Source organism: Rattus norvegicus, chromosome 3 (assembly GCF_021556685.1).
Source record: "Rattus norvegicus strain SHRSP/BbbUtx chromosome 3, alternate assembly SHRSP_T2T, whole genome shotgun sequence".
In the NCBI taxonomy this organism is placed as follows: domain Eukaryota; kingdom Metazoa; phylum Chordata; class Mammalia; order Rodentia; family Muridae; genus Rattus; species Rattus norvegicus.
In genome coordinates, this window is record NC_141536.1 from 45,930,333 (window position 1) to 45,954,761 (window position 24,429).

The following is a 24,429-nucleotide window of genomic DNA, read 5'->3' on the forward strand; positions in this document are numbered from 1 at the left end:
AGGAACAGCCATTGGTGTGGTAAAGAAAGACCTGGTCTCCTTCCAATATGCCATAGCTCCCTGCCTTTAATTTAGCAGTTTAAGTCGTATAATGTGTTTTCTCAAAATTGGAGCTGAGGATAATATCATTTCTTCTGCTTATATATGAAATTCTGTGATGATTGTTTTGTTATCACCTCCTGAGGTGGATAACAGTAGTATCTATAGTTTAAAAACTATAAATACTGGTATCTATACATACTAAAGAAACTGGTATGAGGAGATTAAGCCTCTTGTTCAGGGTTATTATTCAGTGCATTAAAAATTTACTTAGTGTTTGTCTGACTCTGAAGCCTCGAGGTGTGAATTTTTTCTTAAGCATATTCTTCAGCCAGGTTGGGATACTAGCATTGCCATGCTCAGATCTTTGGAACACCTCAAGCATATGTTGTCTCTGATTCTTTCATGAGTGTATTTAATATCATTGACCTTCCTTGTTTCCTTTGATATTCTAGCCAGTCAACTTGTCCTTGTATGATGATAGCTCACACTGAGCAGCAGATACTGTGTGCTGGGCACAGATTTACTCATTTCACTAAAACTAATACATTTAATTCCTTTCAGCAACCCTTCTAGGGTTATTATTTTATTTAAGAAGAAACTGGGGCACAGAAAATGCATATAGAGCCCTGGTTCATACCTGGAATTTTAATTCACTAATTTGCCTCTGTAGCCAGAGCTTTTAACTATGGGACTGTGAGTCTTTTCAATAAAGGGTAGCTTTTCAAGTAGTTTTACTTTTTTTAGTAAGTTTTTTCTTTAAAATCATATTTACTTACTATTTTGACCCTGTGCATATCAAAATAAATAAAGGGCAAATTTGTTTTCATTTCTCTATAGCTATTACCTTAAATTAATTTTTACTGCACTATCTAAAACCTATCTCACTTCCTGGTCAAAACCTCTACTGAGGTGTTTGGAGAATGATCTGTGATAGTCATACTTCCTTTTTAAAATGAGTGAATTTACTAAGAATAGTAAAACAGAAGTAAAAGAGTAAGCAGCAGGCTGCGGTAGATACACCACTAAGCAAGGGGCTTACAGCATTCTGCAGAAATGCTGAGTAAATCCCACTAAAACAATGGGTCAACTGGAGAGCTTGACTGTGAGTCTTGGTCAGAGAGCTTTCTTTATGTAGCTGAACTTCTGGTCACCACAGGCATTTTAGACTGTGTACCAACAATAGCAGTATCCATTGGAAATGGTTCACTTAGGGCTGTTCTCAAGGATTCAGTGTTATTAGTTAAAAATACTACTTAAAAATTACTGTTAGCTGTTTTTTTTTATTATTATTAACTTGAGTATTTCTTATTTACATTTCGAGTGTTATTCCCTTTCCTGGTTTCCAGGCAAACATCCCCCTAATCCCTCCCCCTCCCCTTCGTTATGGGTGTTCCTCTCCCCATCCTCCTCCCATTGCCACCCTCCCCCCAACAATCTAGTTCATTGGACGTTCAGTCTTAGCAGGACCCAGGGCTTCCCCTTCACTGGTGCTCTTACTAGGATATTCATTGCTACCTATGAGGTCAGAGTCCGGGGTCAGTCCATGTATAGTCTTTAGGTAGTGGCTTAGTCCCTGGAAGCTCTGGTTGCTTGGCATTGTTGTTCATAAGGGGTTTCCAGCCCCTTCGAGCTCTTCCAGTTCTTTCTCTGATTCCTTCAACAGGGGTCCTATTCTCAGTTCAGTGGTTTGCTGCTGGCATTCACCTCTGTATTTGCTGTTTCTGGCTGTGTCTCTCAGGAGCGATCTACATCCGTCTCCTGCCCTTCTTTGCTTCATCCATCTTGTCTAATTGGGTGGCTGTATATGTATGGGGCACATGTGGGGCAGGCTCTGAATGGGTGTTCCTTCTGTGTCTGTTTCAATCTTTGCCTCTCTATTCCCTGCTAAGGGTATTCTTGTTCCCCTTTTAAAGAAGGAGTGAAGCATTCACATTTTGATCATCCGTCTTGAGTTTCGTTTGTTCTAGGGATCTAGGGTAATTCAAGCATTTGGGCTAATAGCCACTTATCAATGAGTGCATACCATGTATGTCTTTCTGTGATTGGGTTAGCTCACTCAGGATGATATTTTCCAGTTCCAACCATTTGCCTACGAATTTCATAAACTCGTTGTTTTTGATAGCTGAGTAATATTCCATTGTGTAGATGTACCACATTTTCTGTATCCATTCCTCTGTTGAAGGGCATCTGGGTTCTTTCCAGTTTCTGGCTATTATAAATAAGGCTGCGATGAACATAGTGGAGCACGTGTCTCTTTTATATGTTGAGGCATCTTTTGGGTATATGCCCAAGAGAGGTATAGCTGGATCCTCAGGCAGTTCAATGTCCAATTTTCTGAGGACCCTCCAGACTGATTTCCAGAGTGGTTGTCCCAGTCTGCAGTCCCAGCAACAATGGAGGAGTGTTCCTCTCTCTCCGCATCCTCGCCAGCTGTTTGATGTGCTACTTCCTCCTTATTATAGCTTGCCCCAAACAAGGAATCCCAGGACAAGGTAGAAACATGGTTGTCTTAGTTAGGGTTTTACTGTCGTGAACAAACACCATGACCAAGGTAACTCTTATAAAGACAACATTTAATTGGGGCTGGCTTACAGGGTCATCAAGGTAGGAATATGGCAGCATCCAGGCAAGCCTGGTGCAGGAGGAACTGAGAGTTCTCCCTCCTCATCTGAAGACTGCTAGCAGAATACTGACTTCCAGGCAGCTAGGGTGAGGGTCGTAAAGCCCTATCCACAGTGACTCACCCACTCCAACAAGGCCACACCTCCAAATAGTGCCACTCCCTGGGCCAAGCATATTCAAATCATCACCATGGTCAGACTTGAGACATAGGCCCATCTTTGTTCTCAGATCACTTTCAGTAAGAACAAATAACATGACATTTTACCAGTGAGATTTAAATTATAACAGTTCTTTTTTATCTTGGGTTCACTTCTCATGGTTTAGCTATGTAGTCCAAAAATATTAAATAAAATATAGACCATTTTATATAATATTTATTATGGTATTTACTATAATTATATTACTGCTTATCATTACTAGTTTTTTAATATCCTTAACTTTTGAGTTAAAGCTTTTCAGAGGTCTGTATGTATCAAAGAAAAGCAAACCAGCACACACATTCTTTGGTAGTATTATGGTTTCAGGCCTCCACTGAAGACTTCTGAACAAGATTGTGCTTCAGTGATATAGTCAGACTATGAGAAAAATCCATGGCAAGAATCACTTTTTAACAGTAAAAAAACAATAGAAATTTAATCATTTTCTTTTTCTAGTCTTAGCACTGCAGTGGTGATTTGTGAAGTAAATTTGCACATAAAAACATTGTATATATGCATGGTATTGTTTCTTATCAGAAGGTTTGTCAGACAGACATTCGAAAGGTTTCCTAAGGCTGTTTTCTTTCTGTTTCAATGGGTAAAGTAGCATTGCTCCGGGTGAGTGACTCACTCTTTCTAGGTCATTTCATCCTATAAATGTCACGGAGGAAAAATAAAGAGTAAGTATGCACCTCCCATTTCACTGGGTTATAGTCAGCTGACTTTGCTACTGCTTGGTAACATTGACTCAGAAGGAAATTGATTTGTTTGGTAGGAATAACACTGAAAGTGGTAGGAATAACACTGTATGTTGCTAATTTGTAACCTACTTATAAACTCTGATTCCTAGCCTCCTCACATACAGTATTCAGGGCACAGAAATCTTTTGATTGACTCAAGTAAGTTTTGGCTTCCATGTAACTTGCAAGTTCCAGTTAACTTTCCCAGCTCTTCTTTATCTCTGTCCTCTCCGTATTGGAATTTCTTGTGTCCTTTCTTTTAGGAGTTTGAGAGCACTGTTTGGAAGAAGTTAAGAGACATAAGGAATGAACAAAGCAGTTACAAGTTGAACTTTTAGAGATATTGTAGGTGCTAATACTGGATTTAATCTTTCAGATTTAATTTGTTTTCTGGGCCGTGTAGTGATTCAGTAAACTCCTTAGATCTATGTAATAATTTAATTGTACAACCCTCATTTGTTCCTTTAAAGCCTAGACTAGTCTGTCTGCCTTTTAAACTCGTTGCAATAATGTTGGCAAAATATTAACACATTAGTAAAACTTTTCTTAAATAAACCTCTCTGTGTCTTAAAAAAAAAAAAAAAGCTGGGGATTTAGCTCAGTGGTAGAGCGCTTACCTAGGAAGCGCAAGGCCCTGGGTTCGGTCCCCAGCTCCGAAAAAAAAAAAAAAAGAACCAAAAAAAAAATCCTGAGTTCATTCACTAAGGAGGGACAATCATAATTTATCTGTAGGTTTATTTATCTTAAAATTTCATTGTTCATTGAACACTAATAAAGACGACTCTATTTTGCTTCGTTACTAATTTAAGCTTGTCTTAAAGTAAATCTTCCTTTAAAAAACATTTATATTAACTCTCTGCAGCTACTATTTTATATAAATATATGATAACCCAGCTTGACAAGTAATAAAGCAAAAGATATTCCTGCTGGAGAACACAGTTTTGGAGAAATTTGATTATTTTGTCAAAAGCCTCCAAAGTGTTCACATTGCCTCCAGTATTGCTGAAGTAAGTGGCATCCTTTGACCCGGTAAGTGTGTTTATAGGAAATTATTTTAGGAAAGAAAATGTATGACATAGTGTACAGTTGATGTTGATTGTATTATTTATAATATTAAAATTAAAGGACTTACTTTTACCCTTCTACTCTCTTACCTTCTGTCTCTTCTCTCCCTGTTCTCCTCCTCCCTCTTTCTCCAGTGCTCATGGCTGGCCTCTACTCTTTCTCTCCTCCCCCTCCTTCCCCCTCCTTCCCCTCCTCCACTTCTTCCTCCTCCTCTCCCTCCCCCCCTCTTTCTGTTTCTACTCCCTCCTCAACTCCCCTCTCCATGCCCTAAATAAATTTTATTCAGGGGGAAGGGATGTCTTAGCATGGCTTGCAGAGGCACCTCCTTTCCCCCTTTCACCTCACCATACCTCACCTTTACCAAATATAGTCCTAATTCCTTCTTTATTTTTACAAAATTTAAAAAATAAAATAAAAAATAAATTAGAGGGTGATGGAGGGTGATAAAATATAGTAGTATATTACAATTGGTCATTAAATATTACAATGTAGAAAATACTGACTGGAGGAAATGTTTATAATTTCTTAGTAGAGAAGAGTTTAATGTAATTTTAAATAAACATTAATTAAACATTATAAGCAAATATTAATAATGGTTATTTCTGTATGCATTTTGGTTGATTTCCCATCTTTCTGATCTTTGGTTTTTCTTGTTTATATAGACAGCTATGATGTACTTTTGAAACTGGAAAAAAAATACCAGTCAAGTATAGTAACAATATCACCTACTAAATTGTAACACCTTTCCTTTCCTCTATTGTTTGACCACTATACAGTCTTACTAAGGGGCTAGTAGAGTGATGAAGGTCTTACACGTTAGAGTCTGAAAACTCTGAGGTAAACAGACAGGTGTTGTTATTATGGTTTGTTATAAGTGTATTGAGAAATCGCCATCTTGTGTAAGACAGATGTAGTAGTTTTAGGCACAGATCCTTTATATGAACTGATATTTGTGCTATAGTCATATCATAGGAAACTGAGTATTTATTACAATAATTAGTATTTTAATATGAATGATCAGTTTATACACATTAGGTCTTTTTTTCTAGATGTTTTTGAGTATACTATATTGTAGTACAATTAATTTATGCTTTTCCCTGACTAGCTTACACATAATTGAGACTCAGACTATGTTTATTTTATTTTGCATTGTTAATTACTGGGGTCTAACCCCAATCTACTTTTCTAACTGCTGGCCTAGCCACCTCCCAGCGGTATGCCCAGATATTTGGTGCTTCTCCTGGCTATGGGCTCATTGTTCACCTTACCTCATGGTGGTTTCCTCCTCTCCTCTCATTCTTCCTCCCTCTCCTCCTGGTCCCTCCTCATTTCTTTCTTTATCCCCAATCAGGTAACTCAAAACCCACCTACCTCTAATCCCTCTAGTAATCGGATGTAGCCAATTTGATTTAACCAACAGTTTTAAATCAAGGAACAAGGTTTGGACAACAAAAGCTTATAAACGAGAAGTCACTCTAGGCTTAGACTTTCTGGTACAGAATTTAGCCCTGCAGTACACAGCAACAGACCAAACATCAACACCATATATCTGTGAGTCGAAGACTATAGTTATTTTATTTGTCTTTGACAATAACCCCCAATCTACTTTTCTAACTGCTGACTTAGCCCAGATAACTTGGTGACCTATGTTTTCAAATCCAACTGTATTTCATGTTCAGTAGAATGTTAAGACAGTTCCTTATCTTGGTTAGTTTATAAAAATCCATTTGGAATGTACCACGATGACTAAGACAAAGAGTAAAAAAATCCTTTATTTTTATACCATGATTTTCATCTGTCACACACAGCTGGTTTGAAAGCTAATCTGTCAAAAACAGTCTGTGTTAGCATTAGCTCAGTAAGGAATGAAAAGTGGAAACCTCAATCATATGTACAGCAAATGATACAGAAGACTCATAAGATTATACTTAAAAGTTAAGATAAACTAAAATTAGGCTTAAATATTTATCATGAAACTAGAGCAGAAACAAAACTGAAGCATTAGAAAGCCTGGATTTCAAGACACAGTCATCACTGGAAAGAGAAGTGTTTTACATGGTAACTGATTTAAAGTGTGCCCAAAGTGTGCGTCCTGTGACTGCAGAGTAAAGACGGGAATTGGTTCAACTGTCACCAGACATTAGTTTCTTATTCTGTAGGAAATAATGAATTCTATTTTATATATATTCTAAGTCTCATATTTATAAAATGAATAATACTAGGTGACTGTATTTTGCAACATGGTCTTTGTGTTTTCAGCATACATTGCACATAGCAGAGGTTTTATTCCATGGAGATACTAGTGTCCACTGCATACTTTATGATTGCATTAATCAACTTTCTAGCGCTGTGACAAAGTGCATGAGCAAACAAGTTAAACAGAGGGAAGACATGTTTTGTGCATGCTTCTAGTTCCTGCCCACTGGACCCCATTTATCCTCTGTCATGTAGTGAGAGAGAACATGGACATGAAAAGGAGAACTGTTTTCCACCCAGAGGCCAGGAAGCAGAGAGAGAAAGGATGATGTAGAAAACAAGGGAGAGCCCCTATGCTCTGTTAGGTCTTCTCTTAAGTTAGACACCTCCCTCACATTGACCTGTAAAACTATGACCCCTATGGATAGCTTCAAGGCTGTGAGAGTCTAAGGATTTGCTCCAGCTCCATTTCTAGCAGACATTCAGCACTCGAGCCTTTGAGGAGCAGTTCTAATCTAAACGTCAGTGGCATCCTTTATTATCTCTTATGTAATATTATTTTATCTTATCTGTTTTATTTATTTAAGTTTATTATTGTGTGTGTATGTATGTGTGCATGTGTGTGAGTGAGCATGCCGTGGTATGGTTGTGGAGGTCATAGGACAACTTTTTGGAATAAATTTTCTTCTTCCTACATTACATAGGTTCTGAGGTCTCTAGGTGTCTGCAAAAAGTACTTTTACCTGCTGAGCCATCGTCTCCCTGGCTCTGAAATCTTTTATTTCTAATATTCTGCAGTCACATGAATCACACTTTGGGCATTCTTTAACTTAGATATCATTTTAAAAACATTTCCCATTTCTTCTCCACAAATAATGTAACACCAAACATACAAAGTCTAATCTGCTCCATTGCTTTTACCTATTGGTCAGATTTTCTTTTTGGTGTAACAGATGCATGAGAAAAAAAGTTAAGTGTTGATGATTCTATCTGTCTGTTCATCTGTCCATCCATCCATCCATCCATCCATCCATCCATCCATCCATCCATAAATTAACATATGAAGTTGTTTATTTATTGTGACCTTTAAGTACACATATATTAATAGAATGTGTTTGTTTTTGTGGCCTTTCTGATGACTTCTGTTTCTGTTTCTGATGCCTGCATCCTGCTTGCTGTTTCTCCTTTCCCTCTCAAATAGCCGTCTTTCCTGCTCTCAGGTCCCATGCTGGGAAGAAAGAACTAGTTCCAGCTCATAATTTCAGAGGTATCAGCCCACTGTTGTCTAACTCCATGGCATCAGATGTGCAACAGTGTAGGAGAAACATAATGGTGCCTAAATCATTTATCAGGGGCTGCTGATATCATGGCTGTCACAAAGCAAAAGGACACATGGGAAGGGTTTGACACACCTTACATCCTTTAAAGAAACCTCTAGTTAGGCACTGCCTCTAACTAGTCTTCACTTCCTAATAGTCCATTGATAAACTCAGCACCTAGTCCCTCAGCTCACAACCACATCTATATGATGACACCAGTTGGCTACCAACCCTCAATGCATGATCCTTGGACAGAGAGCATTTCAAACTACAATACCTTCAGACAGAACCTCTCATCTAAACGTAGATAAGACTGAATATTTTAAGAACTCTTTGTGGTTTATGTCACCTTACTGTGGCAGGTAGGATTGGTTTGCACTTTAAAAATGTTAGTATGTTGGGCCCACTAGATGTAGTAGAGGTGACCAATTGCGGGAAGCCTCTTGACTTAAGTTCTAGCCTTGGGATCCACATGATGGAAGGAGATAAGCAACTCCTGCAGACTTTATATGATCGCTATATAGACGACTATGTATCTGTGTATGCACTTGCATGCATGCATGCACATAGAAAGACAGTTTATATGCTATGAAATGTAAAACACATATAAAATAAAATGCAATATTTTAGAGGATATTCTGTAAAATAAAATTATTTCAAATTTATTTTATTTAAAAATTTAAAATATGCTTTCCTTAGTCTTTGAGAACTTCATATATGTATATGATATATATTTTTTCCATCTTTATTAAATTAGATATTTCTTATTTACGTTTCAAATGTTATTCCCTTTCCCGGTTTCCAGGCCAACAACCCCTAACCCCTCCCCTTTCCCTTCTATGTGGGCTTCTCCTACCCATCCTCCCCCCCATTACCGCCATCCCCCAACAATCATGTTCACTCGGGGTTCAGTCTTGGCAGGACCAAGGGCTTCCCCTTCCACTGGTGCTCTTACTAGGCTACTCATTGCTACCTATGAGGTCAGAGTCCAAGGTCAGTCCATGTATAGTCTTTGGGTAGTGGCTTAGTCCCTGGAAGCTCTGGTTGCTTGGCATTGTTGTTCATATGGGGTCTCGAGTCCCTTCAAGCTCTTTCAGTACTTTCTAAGATTCCTTCAATGGGGGTCCCTTTCTCAGTTCAGTGGATTGCTGCTGGCATTCACCTATGTATTTGACATATTCTGGCTGTGTCTCTCAGGAGAGATCTACATCCGGTTCCTGTCAGCCTGCACTTCTTTGCTTCATCCATCTTATCTAGTTTGGTGGCTGTATATGTATGGGCCACATGTGGGGCAGGCTCTGAATGTGTGTTCCTTCAGCCTCTGTTCTAAACTTTGCCTACCTATTCCCTCCCAAGGGTATTCTTGTTCCCATTTTAAAGAAGAGTGAAGCATCCACATTTTGGTCATCCTTCTTCAGTTTCATGTGTTCTGTGCATCTAGGGTAATACAAGCATTTGTGCTAATGTCCACTTATCAATGAGTGCATACCATGTGTGTTTTTCTGTGATTGGGTTACCTCACTCAGGATGATATTTCCAGTTCCATCCATTTGCCTATGAATTTCATAAATTCATTATTTTTGATAGCTGAGTAGTATTCCATTGTGTAGATAGACCTCATTTTCTGTATCCATTCCTCTGTTGAAGGGCATCTGGGTTCTTTCCAGCTTCTGGTTATTATGAATAAGGCTGCTGTGAACATAGTGGAGCATGCGTCTTTGTTAAACGTTGGAGTATCTTTAGGGTATATGCCCAAGAGAGGTATAGCTGGGTCCTCAGGTAGTTCAATGTCCAATTTTCTGAGGAACCTCCAGACTGATTTCCAGAATGGTTGTACCAGTCTGCAATCCCACCAACAATGGAGGAGTGTTCCTCTTTCTCCACATCCTCGCCAGCATCTGTGGTTACCAGAGTTTTTGATCTTAGCCATTCTGACTGGTTTGAGGTGGAATCTCAGGGTTGTTTTGATTTGCATTTCACTTATGACTAAAGATGTTGAACATCTCTTTTGGTGCTTCTCAGCCATTCGGCATTCCTCAGCTGTGAATTCTTTGTTTAGCTCTGAACCCCATTTTTAACAGGGTTATTTGTCTCCCTGCAGTCTAACTTCGTGAGTTCTTTGTATATTTTGGATATAAGCCCTCTATCAGTTGTAGGATTGGTAAATATCTTTTCCCAATCTGTTGGTTGCTGTTTTGTCCTAACAACAGTGTCCTATGCCTTGCAGAAGCTTTGCAGTTTTATCAGATCCTATTTGTTGATTCTTGATCTTAGAGCATAAGCCATTTGTGTTTTGTTCAGGAAATTTTCTCCAGTGCCCATGTGTTCGAGATCCTTGCCCACTTTTTCTTCTATTAGTTTGAGTGTGTCTGGTTTGATGTGGAGGTCTTTGATCCACTTGGACTTAAGCTTTGTACAGGGTGATAAGAATGGATCGATCTGCATTCTTCTACATGCTGACCTCCAGTTGAACCAGCACCGTTTGCTGAAAATGCTATCTTTTTTCCATTGGATGGTTTTGGCTCCTTTGTCAAAAATCAAGTGACCATAGGTGTGTGGGTTCATTTCTGGGTCTTCAATTCTATTCCACTGGTCTATCTGTCTGTCTCTGTACCAATATCATACAGTTTTTATTACTATTGCTCAGTAATACTGCTCGAATTCTGGGATAGTGGTTCCCCCAGAAGTCCTTTTATTGTTGAGGATAGTTTTAGCTATCCTGGGTTTTTTGTGGTTCCAGATGAATTTGCAAATTGTTCTGTCTAACTCTATGAAGAATTGGATTGGAATTTTGATGGAGATTGCATTGAATCTGTAGATCGCTTTTGGTAAAATGGCCATTTTTACTATATTAATCCTGCCAATCCATGAGCATGGGAGATCTTTCCATCTTCTGATATCTTCTTCAATTTCTTTCTTCAGAGGCTTGAATTTCTTATCAAACAGATCTTTCACTTGCTTGGTTAAAATCACACTGAGGTATTTTATATTATTTGGTACTATTATGAAGGGTGTTGTTTCCCTGATTTCTTTCTCAGCTTGTTTCTATTTTGTGTAAAGGAAGGCTACTGATTTATTTGAGTTAATTTTATACTCATCCACTTTGCTGAAGGTGTTTATCAGGTTCTCTGTTGGAACTTTTTGGCTCACTTAATTATAGTATCTTATCATCTGCAAATAGTGATATTTTGACTTCTTCCTTTCCAATCTGTATCTCTTTGATCTCCTTTTGTTGTCTGATTACTCTGGCTAGGACTTCAAGAACTATATTGAATAAGTAGGGAGAGAGTGGGCAGCCTTGTCTAGTCCCTGATTTTAGTGGGATTGCTTCAAGTTTCTCTCCATTTAGTTTAAGTTAGCTACTAATTTGCTGTATATGGCTTTTATTATGTTTAGGTATGGGCCTTGAATTCCTGTTCTTTCACGGACTTTTATCATGAAGGGGTGTTGAATTTTGCCAAATGCTTTCTCAGCATCTAATGAAATGACCATGTGGTTTTTATCTTTCAGTTTGTTTATATAGTGTATTATGTTGATGGTTTTCCGTATATTAAACCATCCCTACATACCTGGGAGCAAGCCTACTTGATCGTGATGGATGATTGTTTTGATGTGTTCTTGCATTTGGTTTGCAAGAATTTTGTTGAGTATTTTTGTGTCGATATGTATAAGGGAAATTGGTCGGAAGTTCTCTTTATTTTTTGGGTCTTTGTGTGGTTTAGGTATAAGAGTAATTGTGGCTTCATAGAAGGAATTTGGTAGCGCACTATCTGTTTCAATTTTGTTGAATAGTTTGGATAGTATTGGTATGAGGTCTTCTATGAAGTTCTGATAGAATTCTGCACTGAACCCATCTGGACCTGGGCTCTTTTTGGTTGGGAGACCTTTAATGACTGCTTCTATTTCCTTAGGAGTTATGGGGTTGTTTAACTGGTTTATCTGTTCCTGATTTAAGTTCGGTACCTGGTATCTGTCTAGGAAATTGTCCATTTCCTGTAGATTTTCAAGTTTTGTTGAATATAGGCTTTTATAGTAAGATCTGATGATTTTTTGAATTTCCTCTGAATCTGTAGTTATGTCTCCCTTTTCATTTCTGATTTTGTTAATTTGGACACACTCTCTGTGTCCTCTCGTTAGTCTGGCTAAGGGTTTATCTATCTTGTTGATTTTCTCAAAGAACCAACTTTTGGTTCTGTTGATTCTTTCTATGGTCCTGTTTGTTTCTACTTGCTTGATTTCAGCTCTGAGTTTGATTATTTCCTGCCTTCTACTCCTCCTGGGTGTATTTGCTTCTTTTTGCTCTAGAGCTTTTAGGTGTGCTGTCAAGCTGCTGACATATGCTCTTTCCTGTTTCTTTCTGCAGGCACACAGCGCTATGAGTTTTCCTCTTTTTTTTTTTTTTTGTTTTTTTTTTTTGTTTTGTTTTTTTTTTTATTAACTTGAGTATTTCTTATATACATTTCGAGTGTTATTCCCTTTCCCGGTTTCCGGGCAAACATCCCCCTCCCCCCTCCCCTTCCTTATGGGTGTTCCCCTCCCAACCCTCCCACCATTGCCGCCCTCCCCCCATAGACTAGTTCACTGGGGGTTCAGTCTTAGCAGGACCCAGGGCTTCCCCTTCCACTGGTGCTCTTACTAGGATATTCATTGCTACCTATGGGGTCAGAGTCCAGGGTCAGTCCATGTATAGTCTTTAGGTAGTGGCTTAGTCCCTGGAAGCTCTGGTTGCTTGACAGTGTTGTACTTTTGGGGTCTCGAGCCCCTTCAAGCTCTTCCAGTTCTTTCTCTGATTCCTTCAACGGGGGCCTATTCTCAGTTCAGTGGTTTGCTGCTGGCATTCGCCTCTGTATTTGCTGTATTCTGGCTGTGTCTCTCAGGAGCGATCTACATCCGGTTCCTGTAGGCCTGGTTGGGAGACTTTTAATGACTGCTTCTATCCTTAACATCCAATTCCTCCCAGACTTCATTCCTCAATGATACACTTTCTAACTTAATGTCTTGTATTAAAAAAATCTTTTTATTTCATATTGCACATGTGTATACATGAGTATGGGTCCATTCACTGGAGTATGGATCATCTATCCATTTTTCATAAAGGTAAAAGACAGTTAATGATGAAAGTAAACTTTCATTAAGAATATTATAATTCTTATGGGTTTCTTTATAGAAATGTGTTCTGTGTTTTCCACCTTATCACACTATAGTAGTGTTATTTTAATTATTATTGATGTGTATCATTTTTACAAAAAAAATTAAAGTCATAACTTTATATTTAGAGAAACTTTGAAACGAAACATATAGATATTCTGATTTCTGGCCCTGACTCAATTTCTCTAAATTTCATTTACCTCCTTGTTAAATGAGAGTTTGATATCACCTGGTAACTGAAAGAAAATCATGACAATGAAGTAGTTGTGAAATATTTTCTCTTTTACGAATCCTCAACTTTTTATATTTGGGATATTCTGACAGATTAATAAATCAATTTTACCTGCCATTTGTGCTCTGCACCTGGATAAGAGTCTGCACATTTATTACCTCCCTTAGTTTAATATATTGAATACTTAACCACCTGCATGACAATCCCTCACCAAAGGAATTGCATTCCTTCCCTTGTTTAAAAAGCATCGGACAATATTATAGATATGCCAAGAAGTGCATGCTGACAGAGACCTGGTATAGCTGTCTTCTGAGAGGCTCAGCTAGAGTCTGACAAATACATAGGGGATGATCGCAGGAAACCATTGAACTGAGAATGGGATCTTCTTTGGAGGAATTAGAGAAAGGACTGAAGGAGCTGAAGGGGCTTACAACCTCATAAGAAGAATGACAGTACAACCAACTAGACCTCACAGAGCTCCAAGGGACTAAACCACCATCCCAAGAAAACACAGGGATGGACCTATTGCTCCAGCTGCATATGTAGCAGAGGATGACCTTGTAAGGCATCAATGGGAGGAGAAGCCCTTGGTTCTGTGAAGGCTTGATGCCCCAGTGTAGAGGAGTGCCAGGCAGGAGGTGGGTAGGGCTGGGTGGGTGGGTGAGGAAGCACCACCATAGGAGCAAGGGGAGGGAGGATGGGATAGCAGGTTTCTGGATGGGAAACTGGGAAATGGGATAGCATTTAAAATGTAAATTAAAAAATCCAATAAGATTAAAAAAATCCAAAAAAAAAATAAAGACCACAGAAATACAACAACAACAACAAAAAAGGTTGCCATGTAAAGTCTTAGTGGGAAGAAAACCTCCACTACACACTGAACATCCTCATGAACTGACCTTGGATTTCTTAGCCTACACAACTGGGTGATGTACATTTCTTCTATTTACTCGTCACTCAGTCTACTTTGTAGTACCAGGACAAAGCAAGTTAACCAATGTTCAAACTCTTTCTAGGGCAGTGCTGGGTCCTTATCTTTACACTTTAAAGTGTAAAACATACCATATTTATTGCTCCTCAATTCTGATTTCTGTAGCCTTTTGTAGTTCTTTACTGGAGAGACCCTTTCTGATCCCCAGATTAGGGAGGATGTTCTGCTTTTGTTCCAATCGCTCTTTAATTCTGCCATCCAAACAAAAGAATCCCAATTAATGTCTCCACTCGTTTTATTTAACTAGCTCCATGTCTGTCGCATCAAGTTTTTGTGGTGCTCAGGCTCTCTGGCGCATGTTTAGTATCTGATCAAGCAGACGTTCACTATTTCCTCCATGGGAAGAGTGAGCATCCAAGGCATGGCTTTACTGATGTTAAGTCTGTAAGAAAGAATACACGTGATTATGAGGATAAGTACTACCCAAATAAAGCGTCTTTGTGTCCCTATGATATTTTTCTTTATTTGCGCATTCAAATATTGAGTCCTTGTCTAAATTTGTCTAAATTTGTGCAGTTGAAAACAGTAATTTCCTAAAAGAAGAGTATCAACCAGACCACTAGGAACCTAATAATGTTTTTTCTTTTAGGGGATGAGTGGAAAGGTGAGTTAAGAATCTTTAATCAATTCATAGTAACAATACCAACAACATCCGAAGTCCACTACTTGTTTCTTTTTAATTTACTGTTAAAAATATATTTTCCCTTTAACTGGTGATATATGTTTTCCTCACATAATATATTCTGGTTACATTTTCCCTCTGTCTAGTCTTTCCAGGTCCTCCCCATATCCGACTCCCCCACCCAGATCCAGTTGTTTTCTGTCTCTCATTAGAATTCAGACTTTCAAGAGATAATAATAAAATAACGGTCAAAACACAAGCTAATGAAGTGAAATTGGACAGAGCAAAGAGAAGGGAAAGAGCCACGAGAAGGCACAGGATCAGAGCCCTGTGCATCGCAGGCATTGGGGGTTCATAAAATCACTGAAGTGGACCTGGTACCAACTGCGCAGGCGTGAGTGTGCTGCCGCCGTTTTTCCTAGTTCATATGAGCTGTCTTTGATCCTGTTGAGATCCTTGTTTTCTTGGCGTCCTTCGTTCTTCTTTTATACTCTCTCTGCCTCTTCCTGCAGCCTGAGCCTGAGGAGAGGGATTTGATAGAAACGTATCATTTAGGGTTGAGTGTTCCAAAGTCTCTCTCTCCTTGCATAATGTCTGGTTACGGGTCTCTGCATTTATTTCCATTTTAGTTATTGTGTATGTTTGGAGAGAACGTGGCATGGCATGGATGTGAAGGCCAGAGGACAAGTTCCTGGGAGTTCTCTCTTCGACTTTGTCTGCCCTGCAGATCAAACTCTATTTTGTAGTGTTGGCAGCAACTCTGAACTGTCTCACCTCCCCGAATTTCTTTTCCTTAAATGGTGTTTTAAATGTATTTGTTTTGACAGTTTCACAAGTGTGTGCAATACATCTTGACCATGTCCACCTCTACACCTTCAGATCTCACCCCAATAAATATCCTGCTCATCTTTATGCCTCTTGTTCCTCTGCCTCCAAGGCAAATTTATTAAGACTTATTGTGAACTGCCTATATATATTATTTTATAATATATTATAATCATATATATACATGTATATATATATCACCCATCAAATATGAGCAGGACAAGGAAGTTTACCTATTTATTGTCAGTGTACACTTGTCTAAAGCACATTTGTGCATTATGTTAGCTATTTTGAAACTTCAGGAGTTTAATTCACAAGTATATAAATAAAGTGTTGTAGCATCATTGATTCTGCCTATACTGAATGTGTGGGCTGTCCTAAGGTAAGATCTTATCCTTTGTACCCTAATTTGCTTAATTTGATGTTGGCCTTAGTGTCTTATGTTTTTCTTTATTCCCATATACTGTTCTATCTCATGAAGAATACAAACTTCACAACTGTAATCCAGAGCCTTTTATTTCTAGGCTCCCACACCAGTGGCAAAGTTTCCTAAGCTGCCGTGCATTGGTAAACAAGAACATTTCTAGTGTGTTGAAGAGTAGGGTACAATGGTATTTCATGCTGTCAATGCAATCTTTTACCTAGTCTTCCTTCCTAAACAACCATCAGTCTTAGGACTTGGTGATTATTTATTAACTTCTGCATATTTAACTCTTTATAAGAAGAGTTAAATAAAAACATATTTTTAATTCAATAATTTAAAATTTTTAATTATGTTGTTCTGAGGTTTAAATAATAAAGATTCCTGGAAATAAATATAATTGACATGCACATGTTTATATTGATCAAAATTATCTAATATTTCATGAATAGCAACTCCTCAGTTTTAGATCCTTCTAAATCTGATGCTTTGGTAAGAAGTTTTCTCAGAAAGGGAGTTCAAATTTATCTACTAAAGCATTATGCTACAGATTAGTTTTATATGGAGAATAAAAAACTTACTAATAGTTTAGACTTGACATTTTAACATAGTCTTTTCAACATACATATTACATACTTAATAAATAGAGAATTGCTTATTTCAAAAGGTACTGATAGGAAATGGGATGCTCATAGCATGTGAATCTGTGGTAGCAGCGGTGGGAACCTGAAGTCTGTGTCTGATCTGGATGGTGCAGAACCGCTCCAAGCAGTAAGCTGGCAGTTTCAGACAGCATTAACAGCATCAGCAGACACCACTGTGTCAGCATCTCTTAGTCTGCAGTGTTGGTAACTGCACAGAGGGGATGATGCACAGTGCTTGGGATACGATATTTTGATGATGATTTAAATGGATCCTGATGAGCAGATCTGCTATCTGCTCGTCTCGGCACTAGCCCTGTAGATGCTGAGAGACAGAGACGGCTGAGCTTGTTTATTTACTTATTCCTTTGTAAGACAGAAAATGTGTGATCTCGCAGGGATTTCTGGAAATAGAAAGGTCATGCAGCCTGGAACCTGTGAGCATTTCCAGTCTCTAGGTCAAGAGGTACGCACTTGTGAACTGTGATGATATTATTGGTGTGTAAGGTTGTTGCTTTGTCTAGATCAGAGTCCTTTGGAATATGTTAATCAACATAATTACTTATTAACTCCTTTTCATTTGGATATTTGAACATGTGATAATTATGATAATGGGTAAAATATGAATTAATAAGGGTTTGCATGTATGTATGAATTTGTTTTTACTTTAGTCTTTTTTAGGATAGAGATGGGGAGTAAAGGAAGATAGACTTTGTGTGATTAGAAACAATGTTTATGTCTCTTTAAATTTTTTCTAGATTAATCCTGATTAGATCCGGATTTACTTGAAATGATAAAAATAACATGCATGAATTGAACTGAAAATAATACAAGATCATCATCTTTCTATAGATATGTATTGCAACATGGTTATTATCTGAGATTTAATCACAGTAATAAGCGTGTTAGCACTGTGCTGATCCACACACCAGTGGAAGTTTGCTGAGTGGAAGCACGCTTGTCCAGGGTGTAAGCTAAATCCTGAAATCTATATTTCATTCTGGGACATCTTTTAAAGTGATTTTTAAGTCATTTCTCAGATCCTGTGATGCCCTTGAGGCTTTTAACACACACCTCTTCTAAGGCATTAACCACATCTGAAAGCTGATTGTGAGTGTGTTTACATAAAGGAGGTTTGTGGCTTCTAAGTGTCTTGAAGATTTTTGACCCAGAGAGATTTGACATTTGCTTACTTTCATTTTGAAGCTGAAGGATTTTATTGCATTAAACTACAAATTGTAGAAAATCTTAAAACATTAGATTTATATATTTGCTTTATATTGAAACTCTTTATTTTAAACTTTATCTGTGTCTCTTCCCTGCCTCTCCCCCCTCCTTTCCCTCTCAACTCCTCTCCCCCCCCTGCATATAAACGAAACCTCCCAAGTTTAAATTCATTTAACTGTTCTTTAGTGTAGGCTTTCCTTAGGTTTGCATTCTCAACACAACAGAATTATGTGGTCATCCTTCACAATTTTCAAGAAAGAACTGTATTTTATTTATTTTCAGTGATACATACTGCTGAATCAGTTGTAGAGAACTATCAAATCTGTTAAGTTTGTTATCAAAAGAACTTCCCATAAGGGTAGATAATGTAGTATTAAAAGTGAATACATTGGATAAAGCCTGAAATAGTGAATAAATACAGTTGGGGCTGTTTCTCTGTTTTTAATTAAAAACACATTTGAAAAAATTCTTCCTACTGATATTGGATATAATTTATATGTTATTCTGGCTACTTAGCAGCTTACATTCTTATTAGTTGGGAAGACTGCCATATTCTTAAGCTTGATTAATTTTGGAAGATTTGAATATACCTTTTAGTTGCTACAAAACCTGTTTAATCTGTTAGAATTTATTTCCAGTATTTGCATGTATTAGTCACTAGGAGTACATTCTGTTTCTTGGCATGGCTTCAGGTTTCCTCTAGGCCTTGGTTTCACAGCATTTTGCTATATTTTTACTGTAGATTTGGCCTTTTAGGAGAACCAAACCATAAAGTATTAGGTTATGTTCTTTAGTAACATTTAAATATCATTAATTTTACTATATGAAAAAGTCTTAGAGTTGTTATTCCTGCTGCAAATCAGAAAAATGTCTCTGCTACTGTGTCAAAATATATTGCACTGGAAAGTAAAAACTAGTCAGAGTGCTGCAGACATTTAATGGAATGCCAACCATTCTTCCTGTTTAGCAAGATGGTTTTGAACTTTGAACAGCAAAGCTCATTGCTAATCCTCTTAGAGCAAGAGGTCATCTTTTTATAGTGTCACTATTTTATAATGCATGTCATACATCATAAAAATCTCTACAGATAAGTTGTTCATAAATAATTGTGTAATTCTTTAATTCAGAGAATATTATGAGAAAGCTGATCATCTGTAGGATATTGTTTTTAACAGAAGAGTAAAAACGTTTATTGCTGTCAAGGCATGAATGAGAAAGTGCATAGAAGTCAATGTAGATATTTTGGGATGACTCTTCAAAAGTGGTTTGTTACAGTTTAACTCTAGTGTGAGTTACATATTATTCTTCTTTCCTCCCACATACATTTCATAATATTAGAGAAGTCAAAGGTAACCTTATAGATAGGTTAATAATTGTACAGAGTGCAATTTTATTGGTAGACAGAAAGGCAAAAGGACTGAGAATTAAAGGCCATATTGAACTATACAGAAAGACCCTGTTCTATATTTATAAGCCAACATAAATTGGTCTTAAGGTGTGTTCAACCCAGTCCCTACCAGGCAGCTAAGGGGGAAACCCAGAGACTCATGTTTAAATTAGGGCTATAGCTGTAATTCCAGGTGAGGTCTGAATACTTCAGTAGGTGTGTGCAGTATGGAAAAGAGTATTAATCTTGGGGTTAAACATTTGAAATAAGGAGTAGCAAGTATGGGGGATATGACTGTAACTGGATGATCTGAGCTTTACTTGGAACAAAACATATCTAAATACACATATCATACTGAAAATTCTAGGAGTTTTAAAATTTTGAGACTGCATCTCTCTGTATAGGGTAGTCCCCAGATTAGCTGAAAATTGTCACCCTTTTGACATGTTCTCCCAGTTACTGGGATCACATATGTTCACCACCTCACCTGCCTGAAAATATGGAGATCTGATGAAAAGCACTGAAGAATTGGTCACCTCAGACTCTGAGGAAGGGGACTGAGAGAAACTATAATGGAAGCAGGTGTTCGCTTCTGACTGATGGACAGTAGGTGTTACTCTGTTCTGTTTTATATCAACATGCTTGCTGAAAATAGCAGAGAGGTGGGTAGAACATAGAACAGATGCAAATCCTCTATTTTCCACTCCCAAACTGGGCATTTTGCCCAGTAGTGCCTCCAAAGTGCTTGATATCCTGTATTAAAACCTTCAATTAAAGCAATACAGGCTGAGTTACAAATTGATTCTAGTTTGTAATAGCTGAGCTAATGTAAGAGGCTGTATATACTGTGATTAAATATCTACTTAGCTACATTATAAACCAGTCTTTCTTTATTTGTAACCAAGGAATGTGATCCTCAAAGTATTGTGAATGTTAAATGAGTTTATGCACCTAAAGCAGTTGTAATAGTTTGTGGCATGTAGTATGCAAATTAGCAATACTCTATTTGGCAATTAGATTTTATTTATTTGTATTTTATTTATTTGTATTCATTGGACATGATAATGGGTTTGGGTATGGCATTTTAATGCATGTATAACATGGATGGGATTAGTTTAGATGTTTGTTAATAGATGAATTGATGAGGAAAATGTGGTGTATCTATAAACTTTATCCAGCCATAAAGAACAAAATCAGGTCATTTTAATTAAAGTAGATGGAACTAGAGATAATCATGTTATGAGAAATAAGACAGACTAAGGGATAATTGTTGACTGTTTTTTCTTATGAATCTCTATTTAAATAAATATGTGTAGGTGTAGATGTAGAAGGAGAGTGATCTACAGAGAGGAGATGCACAGTAATGTAGAAGGCAGGAAGAATATGATTACTTGAGCAATGCATAATATCCCAGTTCAGCTTTAGCCTTTCGGAGTAAATTAAACCATCCATCACAGGAGAGGTTTCTTAGAACCATAAAGCATAGCCCATAGAACCATACAGTCTTGAGCATTACATTATGATTTTCAAGCTAAGAACAGATTATTTTCTCCTGATCTCCTCATTTCTGGGGAAAAAATGAAATAAAGAACAGAAGAGCAGTTCCTGTGTTTTGAAGTCATTTTAAGAACTCCAGCTCTTTTGAGACTCTGGGAATGAAAATTAAATTCCTAAGTAGATTTAGGAGTTAGTTGACCCAGTAGGAGGGTAGAAACAAAATGAAGGATTTTAATAAAATTATTTATCAAAATCACACTTGAGAGAATTACTCAGTCCCCCCACAAGCACTCGGAAGGTCCAGATTTCATACCCAGGAGACCTCCTGCTTGCTCCAATGCAGTTTGTCTTATTGGGAGGGAATCTGATTTAGCCTTGGCTTTGCTTTCCACATTTTCTATCCAAGGGCAATGTAGTGAGATCACTTAGTACAGTGAATACTCATGTCCCTGTGGCAAATATTTGGATAAAAAGAATGTTGTTTTAGAGAAATTTGATATAATAATTATTATTCTCATCGTGGGAGCCTCTGGCTATTTTAGCTTGTCTTTTTGTATGCTTAGAGATAATAAAGAAGTAATCTATCGAATATATTAATATTACCTCAAAAGGTAATATTACCCCACAAATCAGAGGTTTCAGGCTATCCAAGAGTAACAGGAAAGATAAATAAAATCCTTTAGCAATTCATTTTTGCATCACAGCTTGGATGTAACTTTGGTTTTAAACACAAGAAAATGTCTTCTGTATTGAAAAGCTAAATCTAACACTCTTTTAAATATAACTGCTATACCAAGTAAGTCAATTAAAAGTTGTGTGGGGTTGCAGAGATGGCACAGTTGGTAAACTATGTGCCTCACCAGCACGAGAATCCAAATGTGATCTATAGAATCCACAGAAAAAGGCCAAATCTGCTTGCAATCTTAGTGTGAAAATAAAACCTGAAACAGGTGAGCCTTTAACATTATTTGTAAAACAATAGCAAACATATAATCAAAGACCTTTAAAAAATTTCTTTGAGTTGTTCTTAATTCTTGTGATTTAATATTGCTTGGGAGAAAGACAAGGTAAGGACTAGCCAAGAAAGAGGTGTAGCACACTTTCAATACTTTTTAGGATTCCAGACTTACTCCTGTTAGAAAGCTTGTGATTGGAGTAGCTATTTAGACTTTTTAATGAATTGCAAATGATTACACCTAATGGATGGAAATTCATTAACTATTTTACTCTAACTTTTACTATGTATTATTTTATATTATTTCAATTGTAAAATATGTATTTACTATATAATTTTACTATAGTTGCTATTCAAAGTTCAAATATTATTTTCTTTCTTAGGAAGTAGGTAAAAGACATTTAGAAATCTAGGAAGCTTTTGCCTCAAGTGTTTAAAATAGTATAGGAACATTAGTAAGGAAACAAGTTTAAAAATTGTATATTTCATTACATTCCTGCTTTTAAAGTGAGCAGTAGGATCCAATGACGTATATTGGAAAGTGTGCTGCATATAATTATGTACACTGCTATTCAATTTACCCATCCGTTGTGTCCAGCTTCAGTTAAAGGTCATGCGAGCATGTGGAGGTCGCTGGACAGTGTAGCGAAGGCAGTGCGAGGACAGTAGCTAACCACTAAGTTCTAGACCTGGACTTTCACTCTCCTGACCTTTTGTTTTTATCTTTAAGAAAGTTACTCAATGCTCTTTTCATCAGTGATGCTTCTATTAAATTGGGATACTGCTATGGAGACCTCTAATGTGGTGTTGAGTGTCAAATGACTTACTCTCTGAAAGACTGTGGAAGGTGACCAAGGGGCTGAATAAGTGCCTAGGTTAATTAATATTCATTGTAACCATTGTTCCTACCGAATTTGGTAAAGTTGTGATTGATATATATATATATATATATATATATATATTCATTCATGTATTTATTTAAAGTCAACTTAAATCATCATCATCACATAAATTCTACTTTACGTGTATTGGGATATGAGAGAAATGATGTCGTTTAGCAGAGATTAAAATTGTCATCATCCAGGAAGCCTAGTTCTAGGGCTGCTGCTGTCAGTCGCTATATTTTATAGCAATTTGCACATGGTTATTAATGACTGCAGTGATTGTTAGTTAATATTACTGCAATTGCATACAACAGTGAGAACAGTCAGGGAGCTAAGAAACTCGTAATACAGATTCAGAATCCTTTAGTGGTTGGATTTGGATAAGAATCAGAAAATCAGACTTTAGTTCTAGTTCTGTTGTGGACGTAAACATATTTTAACTCCATATAACTCACAGTAAAGTTGTTAGTGTTAATGAATTTTCATCCATTGGGTATAATCATTTGTGATCCATGAAAAATTAACCTGTTAAATTAAAAGTAGCCGGGATTTTCTACCTTGAAGTCACTGATAATTATATTCTTTTGCACAAGTCATGCCCTCTATCTGGAATTTCATTATTCAACTTGATTAATTGTTTATCCTATAATACTTAGTTTTATTATAAATTAGTGGGATTAACACTTTTCTATACACCATGTGTATGTTTAGCCAACTTCTGGTACATGCTTGTTATTTTAAAAAATACACACAATATCTTCTCCCTTCAAGTATGAAGTCTTAGATGGCAATTATGTCTTTTAGTTCAGCAAGATTTTTACATGTGGTAAGGGTTTAGTGATAAAAATTAGTGGTAAATGAATTATGATTTGTTAATTTAAGAACTCTAAAAAATAGATTAGGAAAATGAAATGTTTGTGATCTTGAGAGTAGAAAATGTATCAACAGTTATAGTGAATAATAATATTTACATAATTATAATTGATAGAACAATAGTGATAAGGACAAAGATTACTCTGGTTAATGTATTTCTCTGGAAATATAAACATAAAACATTAAACATAAACTAGTACCATATACTCTTCTATTTTTTTCCAAAAAATACTATTACAAGATGAGTTTTTAAAATAATCTTCACTCAGGATGATATTTTCTAGTTCCATCCATTTGTCTTCAAAACTCATGATGTCCTCACTGTTGGCCAACTAGTACTCCATTGTATAAATGAACCACATTTTCTGTATCCATTCTTCTTTTGTGGGACATTTGGGTTATTTCAATCTTCTGGCTATCACAAACAAGGCTGCTCTGAACATAGTGGAACACGTGCCCCTGTGGTATGGTGGGTCATCATTTGGGTATATGCCTAAGAGTGGTATAGCTAGATTTTCAGGTAGATCTATATCCAGTTTTCTGAG

At 37.1% G+C, this 24,429-nt stretch overlaps 1 protein-coding gene across 16 annotated transcripts in view; it reads left to right on the forward strand.

Moving 5' to 3' along the window:
* The window catches only part of Slc4a10 (solute carrier family 4 member 10), a 294,937-nt gene that overhangs the window by 85,082 nt on the left and 185,426 nt on the right, over positions 1–24,429 (forward strand). For 2 of the 16 annotated variants that reach the window (XM_087650804.1, XM_087650805.1), the window contains exon 1: positions 17,256–17,527. In XM_087650804.1, coding sequence (XP_087506930.1) covers positions 17,444–17,527 — 84 coding nt within the window. In that variant the 5' untranslated portion in view covers positions 17,256–17,443. 16 annotated transcript variants of the gene reach the window in all.